The 18,717-nt window shown below is 44.2% G+C and overlaps 1 protein-coding gene and 1 non-coding gene across 2 annotated transcripts; both read left to right on the plus strand.

Annotated features, from left to right (window-relative positions):
• Positions 1-1,594: 1,594 nt before the first annotated feature.
• LOC131907551 (small nucleolar RNA SNORA15) lies at positions 1,595-1,724 on the plus strand. Its single transcript, XR_009378454.1, has one exon. It is a non-coding gene; the product is annotated as a small nucleolar RNA SNORA15 (small nucleolar RNA).
• A 1,374-nt stretch (positions 1,725-3,098) lies between these two features.
• Positions 3,099-18,020, plus strand: Necap1 (NECAP endocytosis associated 1). The gene is made up of 8 exons (XM_059258545.1): positions 3,099-3,220; positions 10,133-10,233; positions 10,380-10,484; positions 11,368-11,449; positions 12,188-12,296; positions 12,725-12,905; positions 15,757-15,859; positions 16,408-18,020. Exons 1-8 carry the CDS (start codon positions 3,126-3,128, stop codon positions 16,454-16,456), a joined length of 825 nt encoding a protein of 274 aa, XP_059114528.1. The 5' UTR covers positions 3,099-3,125; the 3' UTR covers positions 16,457-18,020.
• Positions 18,021-18,717: the final 697 nt, after the last annotated feature.

Here is an 18,717-nt window from a genome sequence, read left to right on the forward strand (position 1 = left end):
CTCTTTAGCATGGCTTAAGTGAGCCCTCCTTTCTAGGGATGATCTCTTAGCCAAAGTGATTGAACCAGCCCAACTGGAATGTTAAGTCTCCATGCAGGCCAGAGATTCCATTCTCCTGACCAGTTTTTTTTTTTTGTTGTTGTTGTTGTTTTTTCTCCCTACTCTAACATTAGGAAATGATGGGGAGCAGAGGCACTAATCAATAGTTGAATGTGATGTGATGAGAACTAGAACAGATATAAAAACGTAATCTCAGAGAGGAGGCAATTACTAGTCCCATTTAAGGCAGGTGAGAAGAGGGTGAAGTGATGGTTAAGAGTACTTGTTGTTCTTGTAGAGGACCTAGGTTTGGTTCTCAGCACCCACACAGTAGTGCATAGCCATCTGTAACTCCAGTTCCAGGGAATCCAGGGCCTCCTTCTGATCTCTGTGGGTACCTGTAGGCAAGCACTTATATGTATGTATGTGTATATGTATGTATATATATATATATATACACACATATATATACACATACATACATATATGTATATATATATCTTTAAAAAAGTTGAGGAACACGTTCCAGAGAAAGTGGTAGTTAGATTAGATCTCAGGAAATCTTACTAAGGAACAGATGAGCAAGATCTGTGCTGCGGACACACATGTTCAGAAGCAGAAATAAGTCTGGAGGTGAGTGTGGTTGCTTGCACCTGTAACAGCACTCAGGAGGCTGAAACAGGAGGAGCGCCATGAGTTCAAGGGCAGGCTGGCCTGGAGAATGAGATGCTACCACAAACAAATCACCGTCAATAACCACTGAAAAATTGGGTAATATGGTCATCTACGCTAGACAGGACACAGTGATTAAGACTATGGAAAATGGTGTGCTCTTTACACTGATGTGGAGGAGATCTGTGTGTATATTCTCTTCATGTTGCTAATATAGCATGATATGTTTGTTGATTTGAAAATAATAGACCAACTACAAATTCTTGGAGCAAGCTGCTTTTGGTTATAGTACACATATCTTACATATTGCAAGAAAGAATACAAGATTAGAAAGAGTTAACTGTATGAAACTGGAAGTTTCTAGGATGACCAGACTTGGAGAGAAAGAATGCAAAAACACTTAAAAGGTGAATCATGGGCCAGGCTCTTAAGTAAGCAATTGTCAGCACTGTTGATATAGAAAGAGGAAATGAAAGAGTACAATGTGGAATAGTTACATGACCTAGGCTTTAATGAGATCATAGGTTTAGAAATAGGAAACAAGTAATAGATCATTTTTCTGTCCTTTCTTTTTTTTACTTCTTCATCAAGGATGCATGTATTCTCTTTATAAAATCTTAAAATGTGGAGAAGTATATGAGATAGAAAATAATAGTTTGGGTTGGGGGGGTGTAGCTGAGTTGATAGAATGTTTGCCTAGTTCTCATGAAACCTTGGATTTTATCCCAAACACTGAACAAAATTGAGTGGTGGCATGCACCTGTAATCCCAGCACTCTGGTGGAAGGTTGATTAGAAGTTCAAGTTCATTCTCTACTACATAATGAGATCAAGGTCAGTCTGGACTACATTGAGATCCTGTCTCCAAATAAACTGCCCCGGAGGCATGCCTGAATACTGTGTTCTTTAGTCAGTAATTTACACAGCCAGACACCATGCAAAAGTAAAGTCTTCCTTTACAATGATTGGTATGCTGTTTTTTATGGTATATCATTATGAAAAGTGAGTACAAAAGAGAAAAAAAATAAATAAATAAACTGCCCCGGCCTGCTGGGGTCTTCAACGGGGACCTGAAGGGAGGGCCAACGAATGAGAGGGACAAGAGACACAAAGAATGAGAGCAAGACAGGATGTCTGATCAAGCTCCAAAATTTTATTTTCCTCTTTAGGCATATATAGGGGCAAAGGGGGGTGCAAGCAGGGAGGGAACTTTAATCATGGGTTGTTCAGCCAGCAGGGAATGTTGCTCTGGGGGTTATCTATCTACTCTTACCTAACTGCCTAATTGTCTAACTGCAGCTCGGTCACCTGATTTCTGAGAAGAGGTTCTGGTACTTGTGAGAAGAGGTTCTGGTGCTATGGAGACTTAAGCAAGGCCTAGATCTAAGAAAAGAGGAGAGAAGCCCAAATATGGCGGTGTGTGTGTCAAGGGTCACTTAGGCTTATGGCTCCGGTCAATAAACAAACATCAACAAACAAATAATAGTGCAATTGTTAATCGTAGGTTACACACACTTAATATTTGGACCAGTTCTGCTAAATGTCCTTTCAAAGCTGCACTGGACCAATTTATATTCCTGGCAATAATATTTGATAGTAGCAAGTCTCCATATTCTTACCAGCCGCATCTAATTCTTCTTGATTTTAAGAATTGAGTTTCTTAGGTAAAGTAGACAAATCAGAAGAATAAGTCAACCAGTCAATATAATGAAATGATGAAGACTGCTACCGATGTTTCCTGCGACAAAATGAGATTAGACTTGGTTTTGGCACCAGCAGTCAGTGCCAGCTAAAACGTTTCTAAGTTGCAGTGTTGTAAGTTTATATTTGGGGCGCACAAAGAACATATTTGTGGACACAACTGCTCAGTACTGATTATGATGTGTGGCACATCAGAGTCTTCTTATGCTGAGGATGCTAGATAGCTTTTTAGTACTGTAATTGGGGCCATTGAATATGGAGTCACCAACAAAATTGCAAAAACAAAAACAAACCAAAACAAAAAAAACCCCATGGTGACAATAGCCCGTGCATGGGACAGTTGCTTACAGTATGTGAACAGAATGAGAAAGCAGAGAGGTTCATTTTGTTCAACCTCTGTTCTATGTTCAGTGACTTTTTTGTTTGTTTGTTTTGGCTAAAGGAGAATTGAATTTTTATTTTTAATTTTTCGTTAGAGATAGAGCCCAAGGCCTTGGCAGGCAAGTGCTCCACCACTGAGCATGCATTTGTCATTACTCAAGATGGCGAGCCACGCGCACCAGCGTTTCCAGGTTTTAGCCGCACTCGGTTAACTACTGCCGCCCAGAGGTGAAGCACAAAGCCGAAGCCGAGAGGAAGTGACGCAGCGGAAGCCGCCGGCAGCTCAGCCCGCCCCCGCCCGTGCCCCGCCCCCGCGGCGCTATCGGAGCCAAGATGGCGACCGAGCTGGAATACGAGTCTGTGCTGTGTGTGAAGCCTGACGTCAGCGTCTACCGGATTCCGCCGCGGGCCTCGAACCGCGGCTACAGGTACTGAACGGGGTCTGGGGCCCGCGCCCGCCGGGGTAACGGGTGTGTCCTTGGGCAGCACGCGCCGGCCCGCGCCGTTGCCTCCGAGCGGTCTCCTGGTTAGCCTAACCACCCGGGCTGCCAGCGTCTCTCTCCCCACTTTTCTGTTTCGCTGGAACTCTTTCTTTTGTTTCATTTTCTTGCTGCCTTCATGCATCATTCCCCTGGCCCTCCCCATCCCCCATGGGACATCATCTGCTCCTCGTCATCTGCTTCCATTCATGCCTGCTCCATCTGTTACTCTTCCTGCGACCTTTGGCTTGTAATCCTCCACGCGCGCGCCTTTGCACACGCACGCAGCATGCGCACTCTCTCCCTCTCTTCTCCACCCCCCCTTCTGATACTCCCTGCACACATAGTGTTTGCTGTCCACTGTTTGCATGATATAATGATCTCGCCAAGTGTCATCATCCTCATCCTTCAGGTTGTGTGTGTGTGCAAGTGCGCGCGTTAAAATCCTGTTTTCCAGTGATTAGCTATTGCGTTTCTTTTCGTGCGTGCGTGTGTGTCCGTCCCCACAGGATACCTTTTGATTATGTAGGGATTTCTGTCTTCCTACCTCCTGATCACCTCTCCTATAGCTTTTCCAGAGTCAGTGCAGCATTTTTGCTCATAAGGCCCGACACCCTTGTAATCCAGTGACTGAGGGTTTGAGGATATAGGATGTTAACGGAGTTCAAAGAGAATTCACTGGGATTTGTGTTGGAAACTGTTGAGTCTGAACCCTGGGCACTAAATAGCTTTATAATTTATGAACCAATCTCTTAACTTCTCCAGGCCTTAGTTCTCTCATTTGTAAAATTGGAGGAAAGGTAATGTAAGTATACTGTGCACTTCTTATGTACCTCACAGGGTTTTGATTCTCTGTCTCCCTCTCTCTCTCTCTCTCTCTCTCTCTCTCTCTCTCTCTCTCTCTCTCTTAGTTTTTTGAGACAGGGTTTCTCTGAGTAGCCTTGGCTATCTTGGATCTCACTCGGTAGACCAGGCTGGCCTGGAACTCATAGAGCTCTTCCTGCCTCTGCCTCCCGAGTGCTGGGATTAAAGTTATGCACTACCTCCCAGCAACAACATTTTGTTTTTTTAATGGTGTATTTATTTATTTTATATTATGTGTATGAATGTTTTGCCTATATGTAAGCATGTGTATGTATGCCTTGTGCTCACAGAGATCAAAAGATTCCATCAGATTTCCTGGAACTGGAGTCATGGATGTTCGGGAGCCACTATATGGGTGCTGGCAACTGAACCCTGGTTGCCCGAGCAAGAGCAAGTGTTTTTAACCACTGTTTCTCCAGCCCCCTCACAGGGTTTTTTGGAGAGTAAAATGAAATAATATAATGGATGTGAAAGAATGTAGGATAACTAAAGCATTGGAAAATAAAACACTAGTCTTACCCCTTTTCTGACTGACATACCATCCTGGTTTTTCTCTTGGTGGTGTCATTGCCTCTGCTGGAAAGTTATCCTCTCCACAACTCCATTTGCTTCTTAACCAGAGGTTCACTCGTCATTAATCAGTAGCTTGTGTTTGCAGACCTGTGCATTGGCCCCAGGGGTTGTATCTTGACAGAGGTAGTTCTCCTTCAAGGAGCTGTCCCCGAGGCCTGACATTGACCATGAATGAAACTCGGCATGCTTCTTGATGGTAGTCACAGGTACTCTCTTATGACCCATCATGCACATAGCCTTCTGTGAGATCCTCTACCTGACGCGTTTTGGTTTAGGCCAGCTCTGTGTGGACTTCCACAGCACTTTATGCTCATCTCTATCTCTGCTTTAATGGGTTGTTTAGTTTCCTGTTCTCCAGGGTAGAATGAACAGATTGAAGTCTGTTAAACTTTGTATCTGTATGGACTAGCAGGACCAGGATAGTGTCTGGCACATAGTAGGCACTCAGGAAAAGCTTACTGAAAGAAAAAATGGGGGGCCATCTCAGCAGGTAAAACACTTACTATGCCAGCTGGAAGACCCGAGTTTGATCCCCCAATCTACGTAAAGGGAGATGGAGAGAAGTAACTTCACAGATTGTCTTCTAACTGCTACAAATGTGTTGTGTCATGCCTGTGCCCCCCCCACACACATCATACACACATGGATAATACATTAATAAAGAAGAAATTGGATTATGTAACCTACCCAATCATTTAAGGTAACAATGACTGTACTGTTAAGAAAAGTGACTATCTCATGACTTCCTTTAGGGGTTAAGACTTCTAAAATGGTGTCATATACATTGAAGTCTTCTATTTTCCTTTTACCTCAAGCCTTTTTACACTCCCCTGCCCCATCTACACCTCCTTTACTTCCTAGTTTATTCACAGTCTTGTCTTCTTACCAGGCCACTGCATTGTCCCCTCAAAGCAATTTTGTTCATTTTTCCTTTTCCCTTTATCTTTCTGTTTGCTATGCTTGTTTTGACATTTATTATTATGTAAGGGGCATTCTATCATTACTTACTCCCACAGAATAGTGACTGAAAAGAGAAAAGTGAAATTGGAAGCTGGGGGCAGGCGGATCAGGAGTTTAAGGCCATCCTTGGCTACAGGAGGCTCTGTCTTAAAATCTGAAACAAAAACAAAAGGAGAGCCAGAGAGAAGGCTCAGTGCTTAAGAGCGCTCTGCTCTTTGCAGAGGGCCTGGCTTCAGTTCCCAACACATACAGTGGGAGGCTCAAAACTGCTTGTAACTCCAGCTCCAGGGGATTGGATACCTTCTGGCTTTCACAGTCCTCTGTATGCAGGCACACATAGAGGAAAAAAAAACCTTTTTACCCCTCCCCTCCAAAAAAACCCCATTAAAAAGACCAAAATAAGTTTAACTTTACTTTGTGGGAAAGTCACATCTTGGACTTTGAAAATGAACACATTGATACTTAGCATACAAGATACGCTCACCTGGATGTCCTAAGAATGTGTGTAATGTATGTAGGTCATGTATGTAAGCATGTAGTAGGTGCTTGATGGTGGCTGTTCCCTTCTTCTCTCCTTCTCTTTTGTTACTTTTCTTCTCTCCCTCTCCTTTATAAGTACATTTTGATTCGCTAAGGCAAATGAAAAACTGTGAGATTAGTTTTATTTATGTTGTACACAGGGTCTCACAGTGTAGCCTTCTGGCTCCAGACTCCCAGAGATCTGCCTGCCTCTGCTTCCCATCTGGTGGAATTTAAGGCTTTCATCACCATACCTGGCCTGTGAGGTTTGTTTATAGTATCATTAGGAGACCAGCAAAACCAAGAATTCTTTAGGCTTGGTCTTGGGGAGGGAGAGGAATTAAGGATCAAAGATGAAGGAAATTGCTGGCGTGTATTCATTTACTCTTGCAGTCTTTGGGTTCATAGGATGTAAATTATTAACACATTTCCTCCTTTTCTACACCCTTAACAAAACATAATCTGAATTCAATGTTTTATAGTCTTGGTCATAAATAACATATTAGATTTTACTCAGGTTCATGTAAAATAAACACAGATAACAAGTGTTTGGGTTTTCAGATGGTTTGTAAACAGTGGTATTACATTTCAGATGTCTTTCCTGAACTTTGCTCTCATATTCTCAGCTGTCAGCTCCTAGACATCTTCAATTAAGCATATTGAAAATTCAGCCTCCATCTGCCCAGACAGGGTCTACAAATAGCCTTCCTTATTTTAGTCATGTGGCTTCTTTGCTCAGGCTGAACAGTTTGGAGTTTGCTTTGACTTCTCTTTCCCCTGGCCCCCACACCTAACGCTGGCATCAGAAAATCCTGCTGCCTTTACTTTAAATGCATTTAGAATCTAGTTAGTGTCATTGGCCCCTGTGCCTTCCCAGCCCCTCTTATGACTCACTGCAGTGTTCTTAACTAAGTGCCCTGCTTCAGCCATCACATCCCTACATCTCTTTTCCAGGCACACATAGTAATCTCCTAGAATCCAAGGAGGACGGGTCACATAGCTGTCTAAACCTGTACTCAGCCTAAGAGCTGCAGTGCTTTTGATGGCTTGTAAGGCCCTGCATGGTCTGGCCTTTTTGCTTTTCCTTCTCCCTGTGAGCATGCTTTCACCGCAGCACCTCTCTCTGCACTAGCCCTGTGCTTACAGTGTTTTCCCGCAGACACTCCGAAGGAACCTTCACCTGCTCTGCCTTTTTTAAGTGTCCTCCTGAGCCCGAGGCCTTTGACCAGTTTTACAGTGTCAGGCCTGAGCTCCTTCCTATGGAGCAGGCCTCAGTTCCAATCCAAAAGCAGGTGGTTATCTCCACAACCTTTGTGCCACCCTTTATTCCACATTTTTGCCTAACATTTCACTTTCTTGGTGAGGCTACCCTGACTGCTTCCTTTTTTGGTGGTGTTGGGGATTGAACCCAGGGCTTGGTGCATGCTAAACAAGCACTTGGCCACTGAGCTTTGTTCTCAGCTTCCGGTCACTCTCTTGAATCCTGTAACCTGTCCCCATTGTCCTAGACTTTCTTATCTGCCTTTACATTTCCTTCTCCTAAAATACTGATATTTATTATGCTTCCTTTTTATTGTTTGCCTTCTGTTGGAATGTAAGCTTTCTGAGGGGAAGAATGTTTTGTTTGCTGTGATATCCCAAGCCTCTACTACAATAGTGCCTCCGACTTCATAAGTACCCTGTAAACACAGAAGCTTCTGTTACCCAGGCTATTTCATCTAGTGGATGGACTTTGTTGTTCCCTGAGTAACGAAGCACCATTGGGTAGAAAATTATCTATAGGTAGGAGAGTGGCATCATAGGAGACATTGTATTGTTAGAATTTTTTTTTTTTTTTTTTTGAGATGGGCTTACTGTGTAGAATAGGGTGGCCCCTGAACTACAGAGGTCTGCCTGCCTCTGCTTCTTGATTGTTGGGATTAAAAGCATACACCTTGAAACCCAGCTCAATTTTTATTCATTTATTTATTTATTCATATATTTATTCTTGTAGTGGGGCATCAAATTAAGGACCTCACAGTCAGGAAATACTGGACCAAAGAAAGATTGAAAACCAGCTGGGCAAACTCTAGGCTCTGCACTCGATGTCTGATGTCAAAACGTTCTTCAGATCTCTAACTCCATTCAGCTCTGTTGACTGCTACACACTTCTTTCTTTGGGCCGGTTCCACTCCCTGTTAGCAGCTCTCTCTGGCAGGTATCCCACAGCTCTGGCATCTCCAACATCTTGGATTTTCCAAGGCAATCCGGGCTTCAACTTCACAGCTTCATGTAATGACCTTTCTACTAGGCCCCCATTCAGCGACACCTCTGACACATTTCTTGCCTAAGTGGCTTTCCTTAGGCATGGAGGCACATTCCATGGCCCTGTTCTTCTATCCTTTACTCCAGAACCATATGACTGAAGCTGCCCAGTTCTGCTGCTTCCTGGGCCTGGAACATGGTCCTCTCTTTCAATTACATCTTCACCAGCTTTCTGTCCTTCACTGCCTAGGCCTGGCTGTCCTGAAACTGGCTCTGTAGCCCAGGCTGGCCTCAAACTCAGAGATCTGCCAGCCTCTGCCTTCCCAGTGCTGGGATTAAAGGTGTGCCCCACTACACCAAGCTCTGAGCTTTTTTCAGTTCCTTTCACAGGCTGAAAACTTAGCTGGGTGGGATCTTGCCTAGAGGTCACCTCTCCCTATGTTCTTAATCTCCTTGAACACAAGATATATCTTGATTCTACTTCCTGGTGCTCTTTTTCTCCTCAAAATTTACATTTTATTATTTACCCTGGTCAGCTTGCTTCTTTTCATTATAAATCTTTATAAATATGAAAACTAGTAACCACACAACAGAGTTTATACTAGGCTGTTTTTAGATTTCTTCTGTCAACGGAATCAATCCAGAACTCTTCACTTTAGCCTCAGGCAGACTCTTTGGATAAGAGCAAAAAGCAGCCACTTTCTTCACCAGAATATCTCAAGCGCTGTCTCTAGGCGACATACTGATTCTCCTCTGAAACCTCTTGAGTCCCTGACAGTTCAAATAACTCTTAGCACCTCTGTCTTCCATGCTCCTGCTATTATGGCCCATTAAGCAGTGCTTAAAACATTCCACTGCTTTCCTAACCCAAAGTACCAAAGTCCAGATTCCTCCAAACAAAAACACAGACAGGCCAGTCACAGTAGTACCCCAGCCCCTGGTACCAGCTCCTGCCTTAGTTAGGGTTTTTATTGCTGTGAAGAGACACCATGACCACGGCAACTCTTACAAAGAAAACATTTAATTGGGGTGGCTGTCTTACAGTTTCAGAGGTTCAGTCCATTATCATGGTGGCGTACAGGTAGACATGGTACTGTAGCTACATCTTGCAGGCAGCAGGAAGTCGATTGAGACACTGGGTGGTATCCTGAGCATAGGAAACCTTAAAGCCTGCCCCCACAGTGAAACACTTCCTCCAACAAGGCCATACCCACTCCAACAAAGCCATATCTCCTAAGTGTCCCTCCCTATGGGATTATGGGGGCCAATTACATTCAAACTACCATGGGGTTTCTCTGTAACAGCCCTGGCTGTCCTGGAACTTGATTTGTGGACCAGGCTGGTCTTGCACTCACAGAGATTCACCTGCCTCTGCCTCCCTAGTACGGGGATTAAAGGCCTGTGCCACCACGTCTGCACTAGACATTAAAACATGAGGCCCCAGTTTAAGGGGAGCTTGAGTTATTTCTCACGATTATTTAATAGGCAGAAAGAATAAGCCCTCTAGCACAGGAAAACAAATATGGGCACTGGAAACCCAGCACTCGGAAGGCAGAGGCAGGAGGATCTGAGTTTGAGGCCATCCTGGTCTACAGAGTGTGTTCTAAGACAGCCAGGGCTACACAGGAAACTCTGTCCTGAAAAAAAAAAAAACAAAAGGAATGTACCTGAGTCCTCAGGCTTGTCATTTTCCTTTCGTAGGGCATCTGACTGGAAGTTAGACCAGCCGGATTGGACGGGTCGCCTGCGAATCACTTCAAAAGGGAAGGTCGCCTACATCAAACTGGAAGATAAAGTCTCAGGTAAGTGCAGGGGGTCCTCAAACATGGGGTGCTGGGCTGGTGTGCTTCTGTCAGCCCCTCAGATTAGGGACTGGCATGGAAAAACACCTGTTAAGTGGAGTTAGCTTTTCTGCTGCTGCTCAAGGAGTTCTCTTTCTTGCTGTTAGGGGAGCTCTTTGCTCAGGCACCAGTAGAGCAGTACCCTGGTATTGCTGTGGAGACGGTGACAGACTCCAGCCGCTACTTTGTGATCAGGATCCAGGATGGTACCGGTAAGAGAGCTGGGGTTTTCAGTGGGATAAGGTCAGGAGATAGTGAATGCACTCTAATACAGTTGTGTCCTTATTACAGTTCTCTTCCTCTCGATAACTTTCCTTCCTTCTTTTTCAAAGTTGCTATGGTTATTGAAGGGAAAGGATTAACATTTTATAGATAAGAGTCTTAAGTGCAGTTGAGTTTAAGTTAAATTAATCAAAATGATTATTTAGCAAAAGAGAGCATGTTATAATTGCTGTGGTGGTTTTGATGGGGGCCTTGGATCATCCATTTCTAGGGCAGTAGTTCTCAGCCATTTCAGGTTTTTTTTAAAGATAGAGTCTCACTCTGTTGTAGTCCTGGCTGGCCTTGAGCTTGTACTGTATGCCAGGCTGGCCTGGAACTCAGAGACCGGCCTGCCTTTGCTGGGCTTAAAGACATGCACCACCACGCCCGGCTTCTTCAGACTTTTTAATAGGTTGGTAACCAAAGACAATAAGTATTTTTGGCTTTGTGGGCCAAGTTGTAACTTCCGCTCCCAGTTTGGTGGTTGCAGGGTGAAGTAGCCACGGACACATCTATCCAAGTCGATGTGGCCGTATCAGTGGAACTTCATTATCATGATATGTTTCAGCTTAAAGTTATGTTATTATATGTGGATGTAAAAAATATAGATTTGGTGTTTTACAAAAAAAAACCCCAAAAAACAAAAAAAAAGAACTTCATTTTCAGACTTATACCGTGTGGGAAGAGTTGGCCTTTCAGCTGCATGTTACCTGCTGACTGCTGGTCTGTGAGAAAATACTGAGCAGATTTTCTGCAGTTCGTGTGACATGTATTTCTCTGATAGGCAGAAGTTGTCATAAGGAACACATTTTCTGAGATTCCTCCTTTTCACAGGTCGTAGTGCGTTTATTGGCATTGGCTTCACAGATCGGGGGGATGCCTTCGACTTCAATGTTTCCTTGCAAGATCACTTCAAGTGAGTGAAGCTTGTCCTTAGATTTCAGGGTAGATAATTACGGGGGTGCTGCTTCTGTGCGGGTGTTTCTGTCGACACATGGTTTATTCAGTAGTCTGTTCTTTACCTTTTCCTTATCTTTGTACCTGTTCCCATCTGTCCATACAGCCTGTATTAATCTTTTAGATCCATGGGCGGTGGTTTGTGTTGACCCTTGTTTATACCTGTGGGGAATTTGCCCTTACTTTGAAAAGGTGGTGGAGGGTGGCGCAGTGGCAGTGGCCTCTCCGTGGACTGGTGTTTGCCAGTCTTGTCAGGTTGCGGCTGCTGTGTTTTGTGCCTGTATTTCCTCAGCCCAGCTGAGTTTGGCACAGTTGTAGTGAGCAGCAGCTAGCGCCACATCACTTCCTGGCTCTAGGACAGTGTAGCTCTCTCTCTCTCTATCTCTCGGGACTCTGAAATCTGAAGCCCAGAGATGGAACCTGCAAGGCCATGGTAACTACCACATCTTCTTTGGGCAGTGCTCTGCCACAGGGCTGAGAACTGTTGGGAGGGGTGTATCTACTGCGCATTCCGCGTTGCTCCTCTCCCTGAACCCGGCAGCCTCTCTCGGATAGGTTCCCCTTTTCTCTCTCTCTGTCTTTGGGTCCCCACTCTGCTCTCTGGAATCCAGTTCATCTGAGTGAGATACAGCCAAATTTGTGTCAGACTCTGCGTCAGGGAATTCCAAACTGACTGAGATCAATTATTTCCCCAAAGGTGGGTCAAGCAGGAAACTGAGATTTCCAAAGAATCCCAGGAAATGGATAATCGTCCCAAGTTGGATTTAGGCTTCAAGGAAGGACAGACTATTAAGTTGAGCATTGGGGTAAGTGATTTCTTTATTTTTTATTTTATGTGTATGGGTGTTTTTCTGCATATGTTTATGCACCACAGGCATGCAGTGTCTGTGGAGACCAGAAGAGGGTGTTGACTTCTCTGGACTGGAGGTTCAGATGGCTGTTAGCTGCTGTGGGGGTTGTGGTGCTGGGATTCAAACCCGTGTCTTCTTCTGGAAGAGCAGCCAGTGCTATTTACTGCTGAGCCATCTGTCTAGCCCCTGTTTTCTTTTGGGAGACAAGGTATCAGTGTATATAGCCCTGGTTGGCCTGGAATTTGCTGTGTAGATCAGGCTAGCCTTGAATTCACATACCTGCCTGCTTCTGTTTCCAGAATTAAGGGTGTATGCTGACTGAGTATCAGTTTTATTTTCCTGTTATTCTTTAGGTCAGTGACACACCTCTCTCTCTTTTGTAGAACATTACAACCAAGAAAGGAGGTGCTTCTAAGCCCCGGGCCACAGGGTCTGGGGGCCTGAGCTTACTCCCACCTCCCCCTGGAGGCAAAGTCACTATTCCCCCGCCATCCTCAGTCGCCATCAGCAACCACGTCACCCCACCGCCGATTCCAAAATCTAACCATGGAGGGAGTGATGCAGGTAAATCTAATGTTCAACTCTGGAAATTACCTTCAGTTTTGGTGTAAATGGATAATAGCCATTTGCCAAGGAGTTTTTGCCAGGAAATTGCTTTGGTACTGACATTGGTACTGACAGTACATTTGGTACTGATTTTGGCAAGGGACTAATTTTTCTGGTGAAGTGGTGTCTAGTAGGTACTTTGATAGAGGTCCTGTGGTTATTTAAGACTGTTTCTGCGCTGGAGAGGTGGTCAGAGTATCAGTGCTGCTCTGCAGCGGGCGTGAGTGTGCTTCCCAGCCCCCACACAGGTCAGGCAGCTCCAGAGCATGAGGCCTCTGACCTCTGAGGGTACGGGTACTCACGTGTACATACCCACATACAGACGCACATGCACATAATTAAAAATAGTAAAGTAATGAGGAAAAAAAGGACTCCGTCCTTCATTGTTTGTTGGTTAGATGCAGAAGGCTTGTGAGTGAGAGGTATAAAATGGTTTTGACTATGGCTTTACTACTCCTGTCTGAATGCAACTGGTAAACATTACTTAAGCTCTCTTTAAAAAGTCGGGGTTGGAGAGATGCCTCAGCAGTTGAGAGCACTGACTGCTCTTCCAGAGGTCCTGAGTTCAATTCCCAGCAACTCCATGGTGGCTCACAACCATCTGTAATGGGATCTGAAGGTCTCTGGCATGTATGCAGATGGAACACTCATACCTAAAAAAATACATAAATAAATAAAATTTTTAAAAATTATTTACTTTCAATTAATTTCATTTTTTTTTTTTTTTTGAGACAGGGTCTTATGTAGCCCAGGCTGGCCTTGAATGTGCTGTGTAACTGAAGATGTCCTTGAATTCCTGCCCATTTCCCAAGTGCTGGGATTATGAGTGTGCCAGCACATGGCTTAAGTTCTTTACGTCTCAGTGTGCTTGCTTGCAATATGGAGGTGAAAGACTACTCCAGGTTGGTGAGGTTAATGCTGTACAGTGCCTCGCACAGCTCTGGAGCACAGTAGCCATCTGTAAAAAGACGGCATCGAGGCCTGTGCACGTCTGTGGTCCTCCAGTCAGTGTAGCCCACACATGCGGTGCAGCACTTGGGAGGCTGCAGCCGGAGGCTCTCCAGTCAGCCTGCATGGCGACACAGTGAGCTCCAGACCAGCTGGATCTGTGTAGCTCTACCCAAACAGAAACCAACCAAACAACATTTATGTTTGTCCTTACTGCCCAGAGGTAAAATAGCAGATGTGGTTGTATTTCCTCGTTTGAAAGGCAAGACTATTAGCAATCAAAGGAATTACTTTCTTTTTTTTGTTTGTTTGAGGGGATGTTACGGTGTAACCTAGGCTGGCCTAGAGAACTCACTAAGAAATGAAAGTCTGTCTGTGTGTATATTCATATATAGATATACATATATACATTTAATATTAGAAAACCGGGTATTAGAATTTGGTAGTTTTTGTTTGTTCGTTTTTTGTTTTTGTTTTTCAAGAAAGGGTTTCTCTTTGTATCCCTGGCTGTCCTGGAACTCCCTGTGTAGACCTGGCTGGCCTCGAACTCACAGAGATCCTCCTGCCTCTGCCTCCTGAGTGCTGGGATCAACTTAGTCATCAAACGAGGGAATATAAATGAAATAACTTAAAAACTGTGACCATGCAGCTGAAGATTAGTTTTTTAATTAAACTTTTTATTTTGAGAATTAAAGATTCATACACGTTATAAGAAATAATGAAAGGAAGTGGATGTGGTGCTACACACCCCAAAATCCCAGAACTTTGGAGGTAGAAGCAGTTCAGTGTCATCCAAAATGACATAACTTCTGGGTCATCCTGAACTATTGGGACCTTATCTCAAATTTAAAAAAGAAAGAAAAAGGAAAGACTCTGTATCTTCTTTGTTCAGTATCCCTCATTACTAACATCTTACAGGACTTTCTGTTGACTGTCACAGTCAGGAAATTAACATTGACATTGTCTTCTGATCTTGAAGTTTCTCATTCTGTGTATACGTCTGCATAGGTAGGTGGCTTTGGGTTTGTGCAGTTTTGCCCTGTGTAGGTTCATGGACCCACTGTGATGGTCAGGCTGTAGCACAAGTCTGATCACTGTCAGTCTTTTATTTTAAAAGATTTATTGTTGTTGTTGTTATTATTTGCTTAATTTGTTTTTTGTTGTTGTTGTTTATTTGTTTGTTTTTGAGACAGAGTTTCTCTGTGTAGCCCTGGCAGTCCTGGAACTCACTGTAGACCAGGCTGGCCTCAAACTCAATAGATCCTCCTGCTTCCTCCAGTGCTGGGATTAAAGGTGTGTGCCTTCTGGCTAAGATTTATTATTTTTAACGTTAAGTGCAGGTCCCCCAGAAGCCAAAGGCATTGAGTCCCTGGAGCTGGAGTTAGAGATGGTTGTGAGCCACCAGACTTAGGGACAGAGAACCTGAGTCCTCTGGAAGAGCAGCACTTGAGTGAGAGAGAATGTTCTTAACCATTGAACCATTTCTCCAGCCTCACTCTAAGAATCCTTGGTGTCACCTTTATAACCACACCCGTCTGAGCCTTCCTTCTCCCATCCCTGACTCCTGGCAATCTCTCATCTTCTTTGTGTTTATATAAAGTTACTGCTTTAGGACTGTTAGGTAAGTAGAATCATACAGTATGTAAACTTTTGGGGATTGGCTATTTTCATTTAGTGTGAGTCTGTAGAGATACACCCCAAGTTGTCCTATATGTCAGGGTTTTTCTTTTCATTGCTGAGTATATGTATTTACTGCAGTGTTTCTAACCGTCACCTAAGAGCATCTGAACTGTTTCCAGTTTTGAGTGATGATATGATTTTACATGAACATGTGATTAAACTCCACCCCCACCCCCTTCAGATATCCTTTTAGATTTGGATTCCCCTGCTCCTGTCACGACTTCAGCACCAGCTCCAGTTTCTACAAGCAGTGACTTGTGGGGAGACTTCAGCACTGCATCCAGGTAGTAGACACAGTGCACCCAGCAGCCTCTCCCTTAGGGTGGAGGCCAGTGGTTCTCAACCTTCCTAATGCTGTGACCCTTTAGTACAGCTCCTGCTGTTGTGGTGACCCCCAACCATAACATTATTTTCCTTGTTACTTCATAACTGTAATTTTGCTACTGTTATGAAGCATATGTAAATACCTGATATGTGACTCCCGTGAAAGGGTTGTTCAACCTCCATAGGGGTTGTGACCCACAGGTTGAGAATCATTGTTGTAGAGGATGTGTACCGTCAGGAAAGCAACTGCCATCTTGTGGGTTTCAGTTTGAGTTCCAGGGAAACAAGGAAGAGGGGCTGGGACTAGTGGGGAAGAAAGCTCAGGGAGAGGCCGACTGGGACTAGTGGGGAAGAAAGCTCAGGGAGAGGCCGACCAGGCCCTGGGAAGTGGGGTTGGTGTGAGGGGTTCTTTCACACACTCTGACAGCAGTTTTAGAGACTCGGAAGTGAACACTGGAACCCCATACTGATGTGCCACCTTGGCTTTCTGTCTCGTCCCCTCTTGCAGCTCTGTTCCAAACCAGGCACCGCAGCCATCCAACTGGGTCCAGTTTTGAGTATCTTTGACAAGATGTTAAGGACACACTTGAAGAATAAAAATGACCTCGAGGGCAACGTTCTGTGAGGGAGTTGGGACCGCTTCATTTCCCAGAACCAAAATCCATGGACAATCTTTTCCGTAGCTTCTCTGTTGCTTCCAGGCTGGATTTTTTTGTTACCTCTGTGTTACTTGCTGTACAACCAGGAGACCATCTGCTGTTTCCTGCACAACCAAGGCAGAGGAGTAGCGGAAATTATCACACTGGCCGACTGCAGAGTTCAGAAGGCCAGCTTTGGGAGTGACCTCTGACATCTGTAAATTCTTGAACTTCAGAATCATCTCATGATTCTTGCGTATCTTTTTGTGATGCCCTAGTTAGCAATTTCAGGAGAGGCAAATGCCTTGGAACTGTCTTTCCCACTAACCGAAGACTAAAAGTGGGTGGTCGGGCTTCAGTGCTTACAGAGTTAGAATTTTCATGGGGGTAGGTTTGCAGAAAGAGCAACTGGGTCTCTTCTGTAAGGCCTCCTTTAGGCTTACACCATTTAGTGAGCATCCAGTGCTGGCCACAGCACCCTCACCTTGTGTGTTTACATGTCTTTTCCTTTCATAAAAGGCACCCCGCTGTTTTCTACTTGTTGAACAGTGCAGCATCTTTGATGGTGGATGTTTCTGAGATGAAGGAGGATCAAGGGGCTATGCTTTCCAAGTTGTAGTCTCCAGAAGTGTTTTTGCTGCTTTTGAAGCATAGCATTAATTTTGACTCACCCTGTGTGTGACCTAACGGTTTACCGAGTTTGAACTTGATGTGTAGAGCAGAGAGGTGGAGGCACTCAGCTCTCATGCAGTACCCACATGCCTTGCTGCCTGGTCTGGATCCCTTCTCATAAGCATTTCTTTCAGTCCTTTCAGCCGTCCACGGAAGCTGCTCTCATATAATTGTCAGTGTGAAGGAGGTTAAGTCACAGCTTTACCTGTGACGGCCTTTGCCCCAGGCTTCGATACCCAGCTAGGATGTTTTAAAGCAAGTTGCCGTCCCCATCACTTTCCTGTCCCTCTGCCCACCATTCCTTTTACAGTGAGTGCTGTGAAGAAAGTCCTGCTCAGGCCAGTGGGTACTGTCCATTTGTTCGTTGGGCAATTGGAGGATGGGACGGGAGAATTTACATTGTTCTGTGAGCATCTGTTTGGATATGTACCTTCTGGCTGAAGAAGGTCCTTATATTTAATTTCAAATACATTATTTCCCCTGGATATTTTTCTTAGCTTTTTCAAACTTGGGGTCCATTTGTTTCACATTGCCTCCCCTTTCCAGGCAGCTCTCTTCTTGCAGAGCCATGGCAGGACATTTAAGGTTCCAATAAAAACACTAAGAGGAAAATATAGAAAATATAGTGACTAACTATTGGGAAACCTATTTTCTCAATCTTCCTCCATTTTGTGTTCTTTGTATTCTTAAGATGATAATATATTATGTATTTGAATTGCTGAAAATGAAGTTGAAGATATATGTATATAAAGCGTATGCTGTATTGGTGCAATAATGGAAATTAAAGATACAAAAAAAGGTGTTGTCTTCATCTTTTGGTTTTTCTCTCTCTTTACTAGTGGTAGGATTTAAACCCAGGGCTTTGTGCATGCTAGGCAAGCACTTTACTGCTTAGATGTATTCCCAGCCCTGTTTGTCTTTTTAATTTAACTGGACCAGGACAAAAGGGCCAGCAAGTAGTAAGAGGCCCAGGTACTTGTCACTCTTTAAGAAACAGGACTGTGGCAGACACTTGTCACGTAACTCCCCTCCCCGCTCAGCACTTACTCTCCAGGACCACTGAACTGGAGGAATACAGAAAAGGGCCCTGATGGGCACTGGAGCAGTGACACTTGGCTGTGGCATCAAAAGCACAGACACAGTTGATAGGCGCTTCTGAACATGTGCAGAGCCTGGGTTCAGGCCTCAGCACCACATAACACTGGACACGGTGCATGCCCGTGATCCCAGCACTCATGGAAACGGAAGCAGGAGGACCAGAAATTCATCATCTCTTGGCTACATAGCGAGTCCAAGAAGCATTTTCTGTATAATGTTAGAAACACTCAACAAAAGACAACATAATGGAAAAATCGAGAATTACTAAATAAGGGGGAATAACATCCAAAAAGTATAGGGAATTCTTTTTTTTTTTTTTTTAAAAACTTATTTATTTATTATGTATACAGCATGTATGACTGCAGGCCAGAAGAGGACACCAGATCTCATTACAAATGGTTGTGAGCCAT

Source organism: Peromyscus eremicus, chromosome 3, assembly GCF_949786415.1.
Source record: "Peromyscus eremicus chromosome 3, PerEre_H2_v1, whole genome shotgun sequence".
Classification (NCBI taxonomy): domain Eukaryota; kingdom Metazoa; phylum Chordata; class Mammalia; order Rodentia; family Cricetidae; genus Peromyscus; species Peromyscus eremicus.

Bases quoted from the DNA above. Each gene is read 5' to 3' on its own strand.
- Necap1 (XM_059258545.1), top strand. From the start codon at position 3,126: ATGGCGACCGAGCTGGAATACGAGTCTGTGCTGTGTGTGAAGCCTGAC. The intron at 10,234-10,379 runs GTAAGTGCAGGG...TCTTGCTGTTAG, and splicing joins ACTGGAAGATAAAGTCTCAG to GGGAGCTCTTTGCTCAGGCA. The intron at 11,450-12,187 runs GTGAGTGAAGCT...ATTTCCCCAAAG, and splicing joins TCCTTGCAAGATCACTTCAA to GTGGGTCAAGCAGGAAACTG.